This window comes from Oryctolagus cuniculus, chromosome 3 (genome assembly GCF_051225735.1).
Source record: "Oryctolagus cuniculus isolate XC-2025 breed Fujian yellow rabbit chromosome 3, ASM5122573v1, whole genome shotgun sequence".
NCBI classification, from domain to species: Eukaryota; Metazoa; Chordata; class Mammalia; order Lagomorpha; family Leporidae; genus Oryctolagus; species Oryctolagus cuniculus.
The window spans coordinates 162,751,176-162,767,596 of NC_142869.1; the positions used below are offsets into that span (position 1 = coordinate 162,751,176).

Below are 16,421 nucleotides of genomic sequence, written 5' to 3' on the forward strand. Positions count from 1 at the left end.
TATGATGTATAGTAGCATGTTGTAGGCCCATGATTTCACTTAGTCAGTAATGGAGGCACTGAAAGACATATTTAAATAGAAAAAAAATCTTATAAACATTACATTTAGGCATGGAAACATTAGGCATGGAAAGCCAAGACACTCTGAAAAAAAAAAAAAAAAAAGAAGACCTAAATGAAAGATCTCTGTGATTGAGATCCCAGTGGAAAGAATGGGGCCATCAAAGAAGGAGGTACCTTTCTCTGAAGGGAGGAGAGAACTTCTACTTTGACTATGACCCTGTCAGAATAAGATCGAAGTTGGCGAACTCAAAAGGCTTCCATAACCTTGGCAACTCATGACTAGAGCCTAGGGAGATTACTGACGCCATAAACAAGAGTGTCAAATTGTGAAGTCAACAACAGGAGTCACTGTGTACTTACTTCTCATGTGGGATCTGTCCTTAGTGTGTTGTCCAATGTGAAGTAATGCTATAACTAGTACATTTAAACATTCTTATAAACAGTACATATGTGCTTCTCCCATTCTTGTAAGGCATTGTATGAAAAGGAAGAGCAGGTTATAGATTATAAAATATAAATGAAGACAAAGAAAAATAAATTAGATATTAGCTCAGGAGATTTTGTTTGCTTCCAATATTTGTTGTCCACTTGAAAGAAGAATAAAATACTAGTCACAGAACCCTCCAGATTAAATGGTACACAAAGGTAGTTCAAATACAAGTAATTTTTTCATTGATGTTATTAATAATGCACATAATTTAAGCATTTCTAAAATATGAAAAAATTTTTACTGACTGGTCTGATAAAATATATTTTAAAAATACAAAAAACCAAAACAATAGACTGAGAGTCTTGCTTTCAAGCTCACCCACTCTTTTTCCTAAGTTAAATTTGCAGGTTTGACCCTAATAAATTCCCATCTATGTGTATCAAAATGTGTTTTCTGATTATTAGAGTTAGAGCCTTACCCTCTTACTTTACTTTCTTGCCACATTCTTGGTCCTTCATAAAATATTCATGGACTTGCACCAGGCCGTTTGATCATGAAACATAAGCAACCCATGACAAGTTGACTCTGCTCGGCAGCAAGTTTGCTGAACTACATTTTTTGCCATAATATGGTTGAAGGCCACATTGATCTAGTGGAGGATGAAAGTTCATACTAATGAGCCCTCCATTCTCTTATTGAGGACTTTTTTATTGAATTTGCTGAGATTTTAAGCCAGGTAGAACCCCACTTGGAAAATTACAGCCCAGGAAATGTAATTGCCCCCCAAGGTTTTTTTTTTTTTTTTTTTTTTTTTTTTTTTTTTGACAACTGCTGATGATGGGAGATAGAAAATCTTGAAGTCCTCACTTAGAACAACTTTTTCACACACATAAAATCTTAAGGGCTTATCATTACAGAAAGAAAGCATTCTCTTGTGTTATGCAAGACAGTTTGTATCATCTCAGTACTGAAACCTTAAATTTCAGGGTTAACCTTATTTAGTTCCCTGCTTTTCTGATCATAAAACTACACATATCCAGTTGTGCAAATACTTCGTTTCCTATACACATGTTCTTCATTATTAACATTTAATGTAGAAAATGTTAATGGGAGATTAGTGAGAAAGAAAATTACTTTGGGGGATCCAATTGATTTTCCTCTTAAATAATTAGAAACTGCTTTATATCATTGCTATCTTCTTCATCCCCTACCACCAACTACCACATAAGGAAAAATCACAAGAATGGGGGTTGAGAAGTAGGAAGATGGTTCACACTGAACTGAACCATTTCAGTTCCTTTGTGCTTTGGTTGTTTTACTGTAAATTCTGCTTGCATCACAAAAGTCATCATTATCAAAGAATGGCTTTTGGCCAGCATCCCATGAGAAGAGAAATGGAGGTAGCTGTCATGCAGTGGGAGATCTCTGGGATAGCTCGCCTCTCTGACCCATGCCTGTCCTTCTTCCTTCCCTCCTTTAATTAACATTTAGAAAAGAACTGTGATGTTAGAAGATCACAGAGCTGGGAGGAGAGATCCGGAAAATTACGTGAGCTTTGTCAATCTTCAACCTTGCCAAGGAGCATGCATTAAAGCGTTTCTTCATGGAAAAATCAATCTTAGCACACACTCAAACCAAAGCGACCTTGAGGGATGGAAACATATGTATATAATAAATGGAAGGATCCTAAAGGAAGAAGTTAAATCCAGGAAACGGACTGCCAAATACATTTCCTGCCACTTACCTTTTCTGCTGACTGGGCTGTACCAAAAAAGATGGGAATGAAAGCTAACCAAATGATGCAGGTGGTATACATGGTAAATCCAATGGGTTTGGCTTCGTTGAAAGTCTCTGGAACACCTCTTGTTTTAATGGCATAAACAGTACAAGTGACCATTAAGAGGATACTATATCCAAGTGAACAAATGAGCGAGAGATCAGAAATGTCACACTTGAGCACTCCCCTGGCCTTCTCTGGGTCTAGAGTCCGCTGCTCTCCATAGTCAATGATGATGTGTGGGGGATCCACAACAAACCAGATGAACACCCCAAGCAGCTGCACAGAGATGAGACTGAAGGTGATCACCAGCTGAGATGCTGGACTGATGAACTTGGGTGCAGTGACTGATTTCTTCCCTTGCTCAAATATTCGGTGGATGCGGTTCGTTTTGGTCAGAAGGGCTGCATAGCTGAAACACATGCCGAGTCCTAGGAAGATCCGTCGGAAGGAGCATATGATTGTATCTGGTGCCGCGATCATTAAAAAGGTGATTGAGTAACAGAGAAAAATCCCTGTTAGGAGCACATAACTAAGTTCACGTCCTGAAGCCCTCACGATGGGTGTGTCATTGTAGCGGACAAAAGTCACGATCACAAAGGTGGTGGCGATGATGCCCAGTATTGCCACAAACACAGGCACCACAGCCCAGGGAGAATGCCACTCGAGTTTGATGATGGGGATACGCTGGCAGCCTGTGCGGTTGATGTTGGGTCTCTGGTCCAAGGGGCAGAGTTCACAGGAGAGGTCGTCCACCTGGTAGTTGTAGCCTTCACAGCGCTCACAGTGCCAGCAGCAGGGGACTCCTTTCACCGTCTTCTTCCTCTCCCCAGGCTTACATGGAAGGCTGCAGACAGATGCCGGGCGAGTGTGTTCTCTGTCAGCCCACTGCATGTCTTCCACCTGTGGGTATAAAAAATTAATGAGCTTTCCATTTTCTCCCATTTATAATATCTTAATCCTAGCCACAGGTTTGTAATAAATCATTGAATGCTGACAGGACAAGTACAGTTTACCATAATAAAAGCCCATTTTCTTTCCCAGATATTGACTCTACGAAAGTGTTAAGTGATTGGGTCCAATAAATCATTCACATCACCAACTTGATGAGTGTCATTAGTTTCCATTTACCTCCTCATTGTTGACCAATCTGACATGTGGGGAAAGATTTCTTGGCCCAAACAATTACGTATGTAAAAGGAGATCCATGTCTTTCAGCCATATTTGGGGACATTCAAATCACACTGTGTCAATTTGGGAAAATACTGGCAAAAAAAGTCATCTCTTTCTTCATGGGCTCATGGAAATAACTATATTTATGTGTTTTACCCTTGTTTAGGCTCAACATGTGCTTTTCTTCTTATTCTGTATACCCACCCTGTGAACACTAGCATGCTAAATAATATTTGACAGTAATATTTTCCATTGAACGAAAATCCTGCAGTTGATTTAAAGGAGTGACATTATTGCAAAAGAGGGAGCCTCCCTACTGTGTTGAGCACTTTCTCAGGTTCATAAAGTCCCACTTTATGCTTTCAGGTTAAATCTCCTTTGAAATAGAAATGTTTCCTGAAGGGGATAGTGCCAACCACTGATCTCCTACCTTGAATTTGTTTACCTCATTACATGTACAGTAATCCAAGCAGAATGTTAATAGGGCAAAAATGGACAATACGGATGACAAGAGACCACTTAGGACAGAAAGCAGCTACTCTGAAAAAAGGAAAGCTCTATGAGGGAAGTGATTTGTTTACCGGTGTGAACAAACAGTAACTGACATGGAATTTGCCCTCAATGAACACTGGTTGGTTTCATGAGGACTAAAAGATGGGAAGAACCAGAGGGCAGAGCCCTGAGGAATAAGGGCCCGACATGAAAGTACTGATTTGGAAAGAGAAGGTTGCTTAAAGTAGCACAGTCATGGGCAATGAAGGAACGCAAGCTTTCCCATCACCAGCTTTCTCAACTGCCCAATTGAAGGGTAACTATACTCTGTGAAGTCCACCTCCAAGTGAACGCCCGAAAACTTCCCCTCCTGGGATCCAGGCACTCATGGACAGGGTCCTCTCCCATTCTGAATGCGGCTGATCTTTGTAAATAATAGAAATGATAGTGCATGATTCGCAAGGTCAGTTTATAAAGCTGTGATTAGAGAGTGAACTGAATGCATGTCCTTGCAAAAATTAAAAAAAAAAAAGAGAGGGAGGGAGGGAGGGAGGGAGGGAGGGAGGAAGGGAGGTTAAGAAAGGGAGAGGGGGAGGAGGAGAGTATGGCTGTCTTCCTAGAACTGTACCTGTGAAATACATGAAACTGCTTCTTTTTTTATTAATAAAAAGAAAATCAGCAGAAGAAAAAGACATTTTAGAGTCTGCCTTCCTTTATCTCAGACCACTCAATCCTATGAACATACCATGCCAAGCACACACTGAGGTATCTCTGTGGCAAGGAACAGAAGTCTCCTACTGGCAACCAGCACCAACAGGCCATACATATGAGGGAGTCACCAAGAAAGAGTCATGAGGCCCCAGCCAAGACTATGGATGCCTATAGCTTGAACAGACATCCTTACCACAATCTCCTTGGAGATGTTGAACTGGAACAACCCAGCTATAAAGCTGTTTCTTTCTCCCAAGTATGGGAGATAAATGTTTTGTGTTTTAAGCTGCTAATTTTTTTTTTGACAGGCAGAGTGGACAGTGAGAGAGAGATAGAGAGAAAAGTCTTCCTTTTGCCGTTGGTTCACCCTCCAATGGCCGCCCCAGCCGGCGCGCTGCTGCTGGTGCACCATGCTGATCCATGGCAGGAGCCAGGTGCTTCTCCTGGTCTCCCATGGGGTGCAGGGCCCAAGCACCTGGGCCATCCTCCACTGCACAGCCTGGCCACAGCAGAGAGCTAGCCTGGAAGAGGGGCAACCGGGACAGAATCTGGCGCCCCGACCGGGACTAGAACCCGGTTTGCCAGCGCCACAAGGCGGAGGATTAGCCTAGTGAGCCGCGGCGCCGGCCTAAGCTGCTAAATTTTGAAGTTAACTGTTCTGCAGCAATAGGAAATTAATGCAATTCACATTAAGCTTACAACCAGAAGGCCACCGTGAGTGTAGTAATTTACTGAAAAGCCACACTCAGTGATAGCAACTCCATGTTGCAACTGGCGTGTCAGCAGTATTTACTTGTCACTCTGAAAGTTGTCTCTCCCTTGGCACTCAGGTGACTAAGATGGTTCACAGGAGCAGCTACTTGAAGATGCTTCCTTTCCTTGAATTTTTGAGGGCAGAGAAAAGTAGATCCTGAGTTTAATACTTGCAGAGGCCACCAGGTCTTCCCAAAGTCGAGTAGAGAATTTGTATGAGTTTAATTTCAAACTCCCTTCCCTAAGAAAATTAATGCTACTTCCTATGTTACACATGTATTCAAGACCACTGGATCTGTCCTGTCTGCTCACCACAAAGGAACAGTAATCTATCATAGCCCTACTAATTTTATATTAGGATTTAACACTTAAAAAGATTAAAGGAATGTAGTAAGAAAGAAAAAAAAGTAAATTAGAAGCAAGCAGTGGCTTCTATCAAAAATACTGAGAAAAAATAAATTGCTCCACTCAGTGGCTAAAGTATTGATTTTGTATACTAATGGACTCGTAAGATAATAAAATACTTTTGAAGATGATGTTTCAAAGATAATTACTGTAAAACCAAAATCACATTTTCTTTGGGGCTTCTAAAGATTTATATTGTAGGTCAGGGGGAAAAATACACCAAAACTATCAAGATTGGTTAGAAATCCTAGAGGTCAGCCTCTCTAACCTGAAATCTGCTACTTTAATTCTCAATACAGTTTACTTTCTAGAAGGAAATAAGAACATTAGCAAATAAATGCACCCATTCTGATTAAGTTCCTTATGCAGGATGAATACTTATCATTATGCACTAAATAGGAAATGTTGCTTGACAAGTTTTTTTTCTTTCTTTCTTTCTTTTTTGACAGATAGAGTTAGTGAGAGAGAGAGAGAGAGAGACAGAGAAAAAGGTCTTCCTTCTGTTGGTTCACCCTCCAAATGGCCACTATGGCCGGCACTGTGCCGATCCAAAGCCAGGAGCCAGGTGCTTCCTCCTGGTCTCCCATGTGGGTGCAGGACCCAAGGACTTGAGCCATCCTCCACTGCCTTCCCAGGCCACAGCAGAGAGCTGGACTGGAAGAGGAGCAACCGGGACAGAATCCGGTGCCTTGACAAAGTTTTTGCATTTTGGACCAATGGAGAAAATGCTTTTCATAAATGAAACATAATATTACCAGTTTGATGGGAAATATCACAGTATTTTAATAGTTGTGAACTTTAAGTCAAAAATAATGTATTTAAAAATACATATGGTATTTTAATACAGTGGAAGTTAAGTATGTTTCAGTCAACATGATAAATATATATGACTCCATTTTTATCAAGGACTCTGCTTATGGATAAGTGTATTATAGATAGATGTTTTTATTATTCTGGAAAAGAGCCAATATTCACCCTGAGGAAGAACAAACAACACATGATACAAGTGCTTGAATGAGGATGCTATAAATATGTTAATATTTGAGACTAATAAATTATTCTATAGAGTTGCTAAATGATTGAAAATAATAGTACTTGAAACCAAATTAAACTAATTTTCTCAACTGTTACCAAGCATAGCCAAGAGTCACTCAGCCCTGCTGGTTTGCTCTTTACAAAGTATCCCATCTTTCATAAGGAGTATAGAAAAGCCTTATCTGTGTAAATTTAATATGTCTTTCTCACCCTTGGCATTATCCTGACATTAGGATGTTCCCCATCTGAAATAGGTAGTCTAACAAATGGATGATCACCACATACAAAGACCTTCCTAGGGCCAAACAACAGCTCAGTCTGTTCACTGGCAGTGACCCCTTCAGCAGGTTTCAGTCCAGTGCATTTCAGAAATGTCAGTCATCAGCTGGCTTCTGCCATCATATCCTGTGATTGCTGCAGACAAATGCACCAGCATCCACAAAACCAGAAGTTTCTAGGTTTTCTTTCATTTCTTTTTAATCTCTAATCTTTGTTAATAGTCCAAGGAATAATGTTGTATGGCCTCGTTAAAGAGAACATAATTTTTATAGATTTTTCTCTAAATAGTTTAAATAACTCCCAAAGAAGGGATGACAAGAATTTATAATTAAAAATCATCTTAATTAGTAATCTCTAGTATTCACTACAAACTTCTCACTCAATGCCTCCATTATAATGCTTTCCCCAGTTATTAAGTGGCATCTTCATTAATTTAATTAATATACATGAGGTACAATTGATACCTAACCTTTCCATATTCAACTCTTTTCATCTTTCTCTAAAAACAAACACAGCAATAGTAATAGCTGGACACTTCAGTATTCAAAACTCGACTCTTAATCTGACTTATGTAATGGAAGCCAGCATACGCAAACATTTCTAGTAACATTGGGTATTTTTCAAAATCTCTACTCATTAAATGCCAAAAAATATCAACAGGATTAGCACATGTACTTGATCTGCCTGTGTATTTAAGGTGTCAAAATGTGGCACACTTCAGGGCAGGCATTTGTCCTAGCATCAAGTTAAAGTGTCCACATCTGATATAGAAGGGTCTGGGTTTAAGGCCTACCTCCAGCTGCAGGCTCAGCTTCCTGCTAATAGAGTTGGAAAGCAGTAGTGATAGCTTAAGACACTGGATTTCTGAAACCCACATGGAAGAGCTGGATTGAGGTTCCTGACTTCCACCTTCAACCTAGACCAGTGCCAGCTATCCCAGGCATATGGGGAGTAGTCAATGGAAAGGAATATATTCTGTCTTCCTCTCAAATATATGTTTTTAAAAGATGTTTTTATTTTATCTTATTTTATTTTTGACAGGCAGAGTGGACAGTGAGAGAGAGAAACAGAGAGAAAGGTCTTCCTTTGCCGTTGGTTCACCCTCTAATGGCCGCCGCGGCCGGCACGCTGCGGCCAGCACACCGCGCTTCTCCGAAGGCAGGAGCCAGGTACTTCTCCTGGTCTCCCATGGGGTGCAGGGCCCAAGCACCTGGGCCATCCTCCACTGCATTCCCTGGCCACAGCAGAGAGTTGGCCTGGAAGAGGGGCAACCGGGACAGAATCCAGCGCCCCGATTGGGACTAGAACTCGGTGTGCCGGCACAGCAAGGCAGAGGATTAGCCTATTGAGCCGCAGTGCTGGCCTTAGATGTTCTATTTGATCCATAAATGTAAGAAAATCGCATCGAAATTTAAAAACAAACTGGCGTAGTTCATGTATCATATAATTCATGTATAGACAAGTAAAGTTGCAGTTAATTTGATAATACAACACAAAAATTTTATATGTACATATGTGTAAATATATATTAATAGCTATGCAGGCCAGCGCCATGGCTCATTAGGCTATTCCTTTGCCTGCGGCACTGGCACCCCAGGTTCCAGTCCTGGTTGGGGCGCCGAATTCTGTCCCAGTTGCTCCTCTTCCAGTCCAGCTCTCTGCTGTGACCCAGGAAGGCAGTGGAAGATGGCCCAAGTGCTTGGGCCCTGCACCCGCATGGGAGACCAGGAGGAAGAGCCTGGCTCCAGGCTTTGGATCGGCGCAGTGCACCAGCCGTGGCAGCTATTTGGGAGGTGAACCAATGGAAGGTATCCCTTTCTCTCTCTTTCTCATTGTCTAACTCTGCCTGTCAAAAAAAAAAAAAATAATAATAGCTATGCATTTCCTTTATATCATGTTCAGCTTTAAATAACCACAAATGAGATAGCTTTTCTCTTCTTCAAAGTGGTAGATTCAGGGTCCTTTAAAATCTAATATAGTTCAGATGATCCCTAGATTAAAGTCTTAGTTTTATGTTACATTCAAATTTATATAACACTTAAAATTTAAACACTTCTGCTATTTTTAAAAGACATTCTAAAACTAAGGAAAATAGTTCAGTTACAAAATTATTAAAACATAACATTTTTAAGAATAAATTTAGCAAAAGCAGCACAAGATTTATTCAGTAACAACTATAAAACATCTTCGTTTTGTAGAAAAAATGGTGGAAAGCCTAAATAAATGAAAAGAAACACCATGGACACAAGTCTGAAGAATTACTACTGCTATGATAAATGTTATAGATCTTCAAATTATAGAGCCATATAAAATTATTATTGGCATATTTACAGAAATTAACAATCTGAACTTAAAGTTCATATGAAAAAGTGCTCAGAATAGACAATCAATTTTGAAAGTAAAGAACCAAGTTGGAGAACTCATACTTTGATTTTCAAAACTTGCTACTACAACAGATTCAATAATCAAGGCAACCTAATGGTGACATAAAGATATTAATACTAATGGAATAGAATTAAGAGTCCAGAAATAAACCCTCGAATGGCATGTCAATGGGTTTTTTGACATGGATCCCAAAACAATTCCCTGGAGAAAGAATGTTAGTTCCAACAAATAGCTTCAAGACAATTGGACATCATATGCAAACAAGTTAGATTTACCTTACCTCACACCATATACAAAAAATTAACTCAAAATTAATCAAATATTTAATGTGATCCTTCAAACAAAAGAAAAACTTTTAGGAAGAATCATAAGAGTAAATTATGACCTTGGATTAGGCAGTGATTTCTTAGATATAACAAATGCAGAAGTAACAAAAATAAAAACATGTTTAAAAATGGGATTCATTATTTCACACTTCAGTTCAACAGATACCCTCAAGATTGTGAAAAGAGGGACAGGAATTTGGCACAGTGGCTACGGTTCTGTTTAGAATAACCTGCATCCATATCAGAGGGCCTGGGGTTGTGTCGATGTTACATTTCCAAGTCCAGGTTCCTGCAAATGCCTAGGAAACACCAGGTGATGATTCAGTACTTGGGTCCCTGTCATCCATATGAAAGAATCAGATTTGAGTTTCAGGCTTGTGTTTTAGCTGGACCCAGCCATGACAGTTGCTGGCATTTGGGGTGTGTTATATATATATATATATATATATATATATATATATATATATATGTGTGTGTGTGTGTGTGTGTGTGTGTGTTTCTCTTTGATTTTTAGTTTTTTAATCAAATTTAAATACATGTTCTAAAGATACCCTATAGAATGGGCAAAACAATTTTCAAATCATATCTGAAAAGGCACTTGTATCCAGAGTATGTTCTTTCTAAAAAAGGAAAAGAAAAAAAAAACTTACAGAATTCATAGTTAAAACAAAATCCAGGGGCTGGCACTGTGGCACAGTGGGTTAATGCCCTGGCCTGAAGTGCTGGCATCCCATATGGGCGCCGGTTCTAGTCCCAGCTGCTTCTCTTCTGATCCAACTCTCTGCTAGGCCTGGGAAAGCAGTGGAAGAAGGCCCAAGTCCTTGGGCCTCTGTACCCATGTGGGAGACCCGGAAGAAGCTCCTGGCTCCTGGCTTCAGATCAGTGCAGCTCCGGCCGTTGCAACCATCTTGGGAGTGAACTATCAGATGGAAGACCTCTCTGTCTCTACCTCTCTCTGTAACTTTGTCTTTCAAATAAATAAAGTAAATCTTAAAAAGAAATCTAATTTAAATTGGGCTAATAAAGAAGTAGAGATTTCTCTAAAAATGACATACAAATGACCAAAAGCACAAGAAATGATGCCCAATATCAATAGCCATCAGGGAATTGCAAATTAAAGCCATAGTACCAACTAATATGATAGTAATAACAAAGACAATAAAAAGTATTGATGAGTATGGGGGGGGGATTGGAACTCTTTTCATTGCTGATATTAATAGCACACTGTTCATTATTTCTCAAAGAGAAAACTACCCAAATGTAAATGGTTGCTAAACAAAATGTGGCATACAAATACAATGAAATATTATTCAATAATAAAAAGGAATAAATATTGGTACATGCTACTAAATCGATGAACCTTGAAGACATATGCTAAGTGAAAGAATGCAGTTAGGTTAAAAAAACTCACATATGATTTAGTTTCTTGCAAAATGCCCAGAAGAAACAAATCCAAAGAAATGAATTAGAAATTATTTCCAGGGGCCAAAGAAAGAAGGAAACAGCCAATAAATACTACATGGAGTGGGATTATTTGGATGATGACAAAAAGAGTCTAAAATCAGATGTTGTTCATGGATATACAACACTATGAATAACTAAAAAACACTGAATTGTGTATTTTTGGTCTGTTGAGACAGAGGGAGAGAGAGATCTTCTATCCGCTGATTTATTCCCCAAGTGACCACAATGGCTAGGGCTGGGCCAAGCCAAAGCCAGGAGCCAGAAACTCCAATCAGGTCTCCCACATGAGTGACAGGGACTCAAGAACTTGAACCATCATCTCCTGCCTTCTCAGGCGAGTTGGCAGGAAAATGGATCAGAAGCAGTGCAGCCAGAAACTCGAACTGCTGCTCCAATTTGGGATTTTGGCATTGCACATGGCAACCTAAGCCATCGTGCCATAATGTCAGCCCATGAATTGTATACTTTAAAAGGGAGAATTTTATGGCATAAGCTATCTTAAAAAAGCTCCTTTTTAAAAAACATATGGAGGGCTGGTGCCGCAGCTCACTAGGCTAATCCTCTGCCTTGCGGTGCCGGCACACGGGTTCTAGTCCCGGTCGGGGCGCCTGATTCTGTCCCGGTTGCCCCTCTTCCAGGTCAGCTCTCTGCTGTGGCCAGGGAGTGCAGTGGAGGATGGCCCAAGTGCTTGGGCCCTGCACCCCATGGGAGACCAGGAGAAGCACCTGGCTCCTGCCATTAGACAGCATGGTGCACCGGCCGCAGCGCGCCGGTGGTGGCGGCCATTGGAGGGTAACCAACGGCAAAGGAAGACCTTTCTCTCTGTCTCTCTCTCTCTCACTGTCCACTCTGCCTGTCAAAAAAAGAACATATGGAGATTATTTGAATAGATGCTTTCAGGCATTTTTAACATTCAGTCCTTTATTGCTGTACAAATAAACATATTGCATGCCCATTCTATTCAAGGCACAAGGTTTAGTGTGGGAATTCAACAGAGGCCAGTACAGACAGTGTATTAAGGAGTATAAGATAGTGCCCTATAGATATAATGTGGTTAGAGAAAGAGATAATCAAAGACCAGTCACAGCTTAGTATGAGACTTTCCTAGAGAAGATGAGGAATACTGCAGTTAGCAGGGGACCCCACAGGGCTACCAGTACCAGGGCTCATGGATGTATGAACAGCAATCTGAAAGATGTGCAGCAGACAGAACATGGAAGATCTCAAGAGTACACCAGGATGAGGAGTGGCATTTGTTGAGGACGCTGAGATACCACTTGGAATACCTCATCCCATACTGGAGTGCCTGGGCTTGAGTCCTAGACCCACTCTGATTCTACCTTCCTGATACTGCAGACTCCAGGAGGCAAATGGTAGAGCCTGAAGTGGCTGGTGTCTGCCACCAGATGGAAACCTTAAACTGAGTTCCTGGCCCTCTGCTTTGTCCTGGCCCATCCCTGGCTGTCTCAGGCATTTGGGGGAGTGAACCACTGAATGGGGAATCTTGTTGGCTGTCTTTCTGCCTGTCAAAGAAAAAGTACAGCAGGTAAAAAGAAAAACAAATGCTAAGACATAGGTGAAAGAAGTCATAATAAAGTAGAGAAAATAAAGGAAGTTAAAGTAGAAAAGCAATTATCAGAGGCTGTGGGAGAGGCGGAGGTATGAAAAAAGGGAAGATGTTGATTATGGAGTTTGAAATTTCAGTTAGACTGAAATAAATTTTATTTCTTGATGATCACAGTTAATAGCAAAGTATTGTGCAGAGGCACATGTCATTTAACAACAGGGATAAATTCTGAGAAACACAGTATTAGGTGATTTTGTCATTGCTCAAAGATCATACAGTGTATTTACACAAAGCTAGATAGAACAGCTATGTGATATAGCTATTGCTTCAATACTACAAATCTCTATAGTATTGCACTGCATTGAGTATTGTAGACAACTGCAACATAAAAGTTTTCATGGATCTAAGCATATCTACACTTAGAAAAGGTGATGGTAAAAATACTAGGTTATAAGATTTTTTTCAGCAACATTAAACTATTATAAGATCACCATCATATTTGTAGCCAATCACTGACTGAAACACCAATATCAGATGGTGAAATAGTTTTAATGCTCACTACAAAAGAAACGCTGGTGAAGAGATGGGTCTGTTTAAACTAGCTTAACATTTCTTTAATGTGTACATAGGTCAAAACATTATATTATACTCCAGACATATACACACCTATGCTTATTTTAATTTTAAAAGATTATATACTTATTTGAAAGATGGAGAGGGAGAGAGAAATCTGTTGGTTCATTCCCCAGATAGCTATAATAAGCAGAGTTGAGCCAAATGGGTGGCAAGGGCACAAGTGCTTGGGCCATCACCTGTTGCCTTCCAGGGTGCATTATCATGAAGCTAATTTGGAAGCAGAGCAGCTGGGCTCAAACTGACAAGTGGTGGTGTAACCTGCTGTGCCACAATTCTGGTCCCAAAATAAAACATTAAAAAGGGGTGGGGGGGGAAGGATAATACCAGCAGGTATTTTATCCAGCAGTTAAAATGCTCATTGGGATGCATGAATTTCATACTGAAGTGTTTGAGTTGAAGTTCTGGTTCCACTCTGGATTCAGGAACCCTGCTAATGTGCACCCAGGGAAGCAGAAGATAATGGTACAAGTAGTTGGGTCCCTAACAACTTCATGGTAGACACAAATAAGAGTTCTTGGCTCCCAGTTTCAGCAGAGCACAGCCCTGCCTGTTTCAAGTATTTGGGGAGCAAATCTGTTCATGCAGTACTTTTATCTGTTTTTACCTTTCAATTGAAAAAAATATAGAAGTGCAAATTAAAAGCAATTGGTGGAGTAGCTAGAAATAGGCTAGAAAATGAGTAGACAGTAGACCATGAAGAGCCTTATAAGTCATTAAGAGCAGTCTGGATGTAATGTTAAAGGTAGTTGGGGATCATTTTTTAGTTGGTAATTTTGAAAGTGTTATAATGAGGACATGGATGTTGAGTCATATTTCAGAATTTCTGGACTTCATGTAGAAGAAAGAGTAGAAGACTCCAAGACTAAAGAAAATTCAATCACTTTGAGGCTGTTGCCAAATTCCAGATAGAAGACAATGACAAAAGGGATCTGAGGAATGGCAGGGGACATGGAAAGAAAAGTAAGGATTCTATCAGTTGCTTCTTCAAGGGTCATCCAAATTTTGGTAGACACAGATTTTCAGGCACACAAGTGCATAACAGGAAGATTCTTGTATCCAGGAGGCATGTGGGATCACAACACTCTAGCCACCATTACTGTAGCAGTTCTGAAGGAATCTATATTCACTGAATTTTTTTCACCAAGAATTTGTGTTGAGGTTTTATCTCTCAGAATATGACTGTATTAGGATATAGGGTCTTCAAAGATGGAATGAAGGAAACATTAGGCCACTACAGTGAGCCATATTCTGATATGACTGGTGACGTAGGGATAGGTTGCAGGCATGTGTAGAGGGGACATCACATGAAGACACAGGGAGAGAACAGACCTTTGCAATTCTCAGGAACGGCCTCAGAAAAATATCAACTGAAGAATCAAGATGGCTGAATAGGCTGCAGGCACACTAACTACAGCTGCTCTTGGATAGGAAAAGAACAAAGGAAGGACATTTACAGGGGTCTGACTGATGGAAATTTTTGGCAAACAAGTGAAAAAATAAGAAAGACCTCATGGGACAAGAGAAGACATAGACACCACTGCAGCCAACACCAGGGGCAGCAAGATGCAAGCTATGAGTTGCCGTCTTACTATGTCAACGTACACAGAAATTGCCATACACCCTGCTGCTAAAAGTTTTAGCTGAGAGGGAATTCCAGGGTCACCCACAGCCTGGGGAGCTGCCTGGGGTCTGAGCAACTGCCAAGCTTGGAGCAGGGAAGCTGCACTGCTTTTCTCCCTTCCCCCACTCCCCTAGACAACCATACTTGGCAGTGAAAAGTCGTGCAGTGCACCTCTGTTCTGCTTCTACCAGAATCAGTATCAGGGCAACATGAAGGGCAAAGGACAGATCCCCTGCAGCCTGCGACGGTGGGAGTTTTGGGGGCATTAACCCCAGAGCTACACTCATGCACTCTACCTGAGCCAGGGGGATTAACCTTAGCTCATGGGAGCTAACACCAAAAGCAGTCCATTAAAAAAATCTGCTCATATCCTGGGAGAACAGGGTGGAGACTCCATTATATCCTATAACACCAGGACTGTAATAATTAGTTCTAGATTTCTCAGTGCCATTGTATCTACACAGTGGACATAGAGAAGAACTTACCTGCATTCTACCTGTCTGGACTCAAACCCTCCACAGCCAAACCTCCTGTAAACCTTGATGTTACCTTGATGTTACCCTGTAGGATTGGAGAAGGATCCGATCACATCCCCTAGTCCCAGAACTAGGGCTGTTGGTGTTATAAGCCACAGCACCAGTGGGGCTCTCCTAGCAGGACCTGAGAAGGGGTTCATCTGTGTCAAAGGGTCCTGGAGCCACAGCTATTGTACCACAAGCCCTGGCATCACTCAGGCTTCCCAGCAGGACAAGGAGGCAGCCACCTTTATCTGTCTCCGCACCAAGAAGGTCCTGGCCATTTCAGTCACCAGGGAGACTGACACCAAGCTCTCTGTGGATGGATATCCAGATACAAGAAAATCAAAGAGCTTTAAGTGGACTCAACCAAAAAAGATCTTCAATGCAAATTGTAACCACACTGTCAAAAGTTAAAGACAAGGAGAGTATCCTAAAAATAGTAAGAGATAAGTGTCAAGATAATATAAAGAAAAAAACAATTAAACAATTAGATTAAAGCCAGTCTTCTCAGTGGAAATGCTACAGGCCAGAAGAGAGTGGGATGATACATTGAAAGTCTTAACATCAACAAACCTAAAAACACCTGTTCAACCAAGAATATTATATCCAGCAGTGCTAGCCATTGAAAGTGAAGGATAAACAAAGTGTTTTCTAGACAAACAAAAATTATCTGGAATTCATCACCACCAGACCAGCCTTAAAAATTTCTGAAGGAGTCCTGCATTAGAAGTAAACATCATGAAAACACCTGACACCACCAAATTCACTAACAGAGGAGGTAGAACCA

At 40.7% G+C, this 16,421-nt stretch overlaps 1 protein-coding gene across 7 annotated transcripts in view; it reads right to left on the reverse strand.

Moving 5' to 3' along the window:
- The window catches only part of GRM8 (glutamate metabotropic receptor 8), a 911,553-nt gene that overhangs the window by 137,614 nt on the left and 757,518 nt on the right, over positions 1-16,421 (reverse strand). For 6 of the 7 annotated variants that reach the window (XM_008258244.5, XM_008258240.5, XM_051849757.3 and 3 more), the window contains one exon: positions 2,237-3,172. In XM_008258244.5, coding sequence (XP_008256466.1) covers positions 2,237-3,172 — 936 coding nt within the window. Of the gene's footprint in view, positions 1-1,656; positions 2,137-2,236; positions 3,173-16,421 lie in introns of those variants that run through there. The other variant, XM_089328533.1, reaches the window with a different exon arrangement.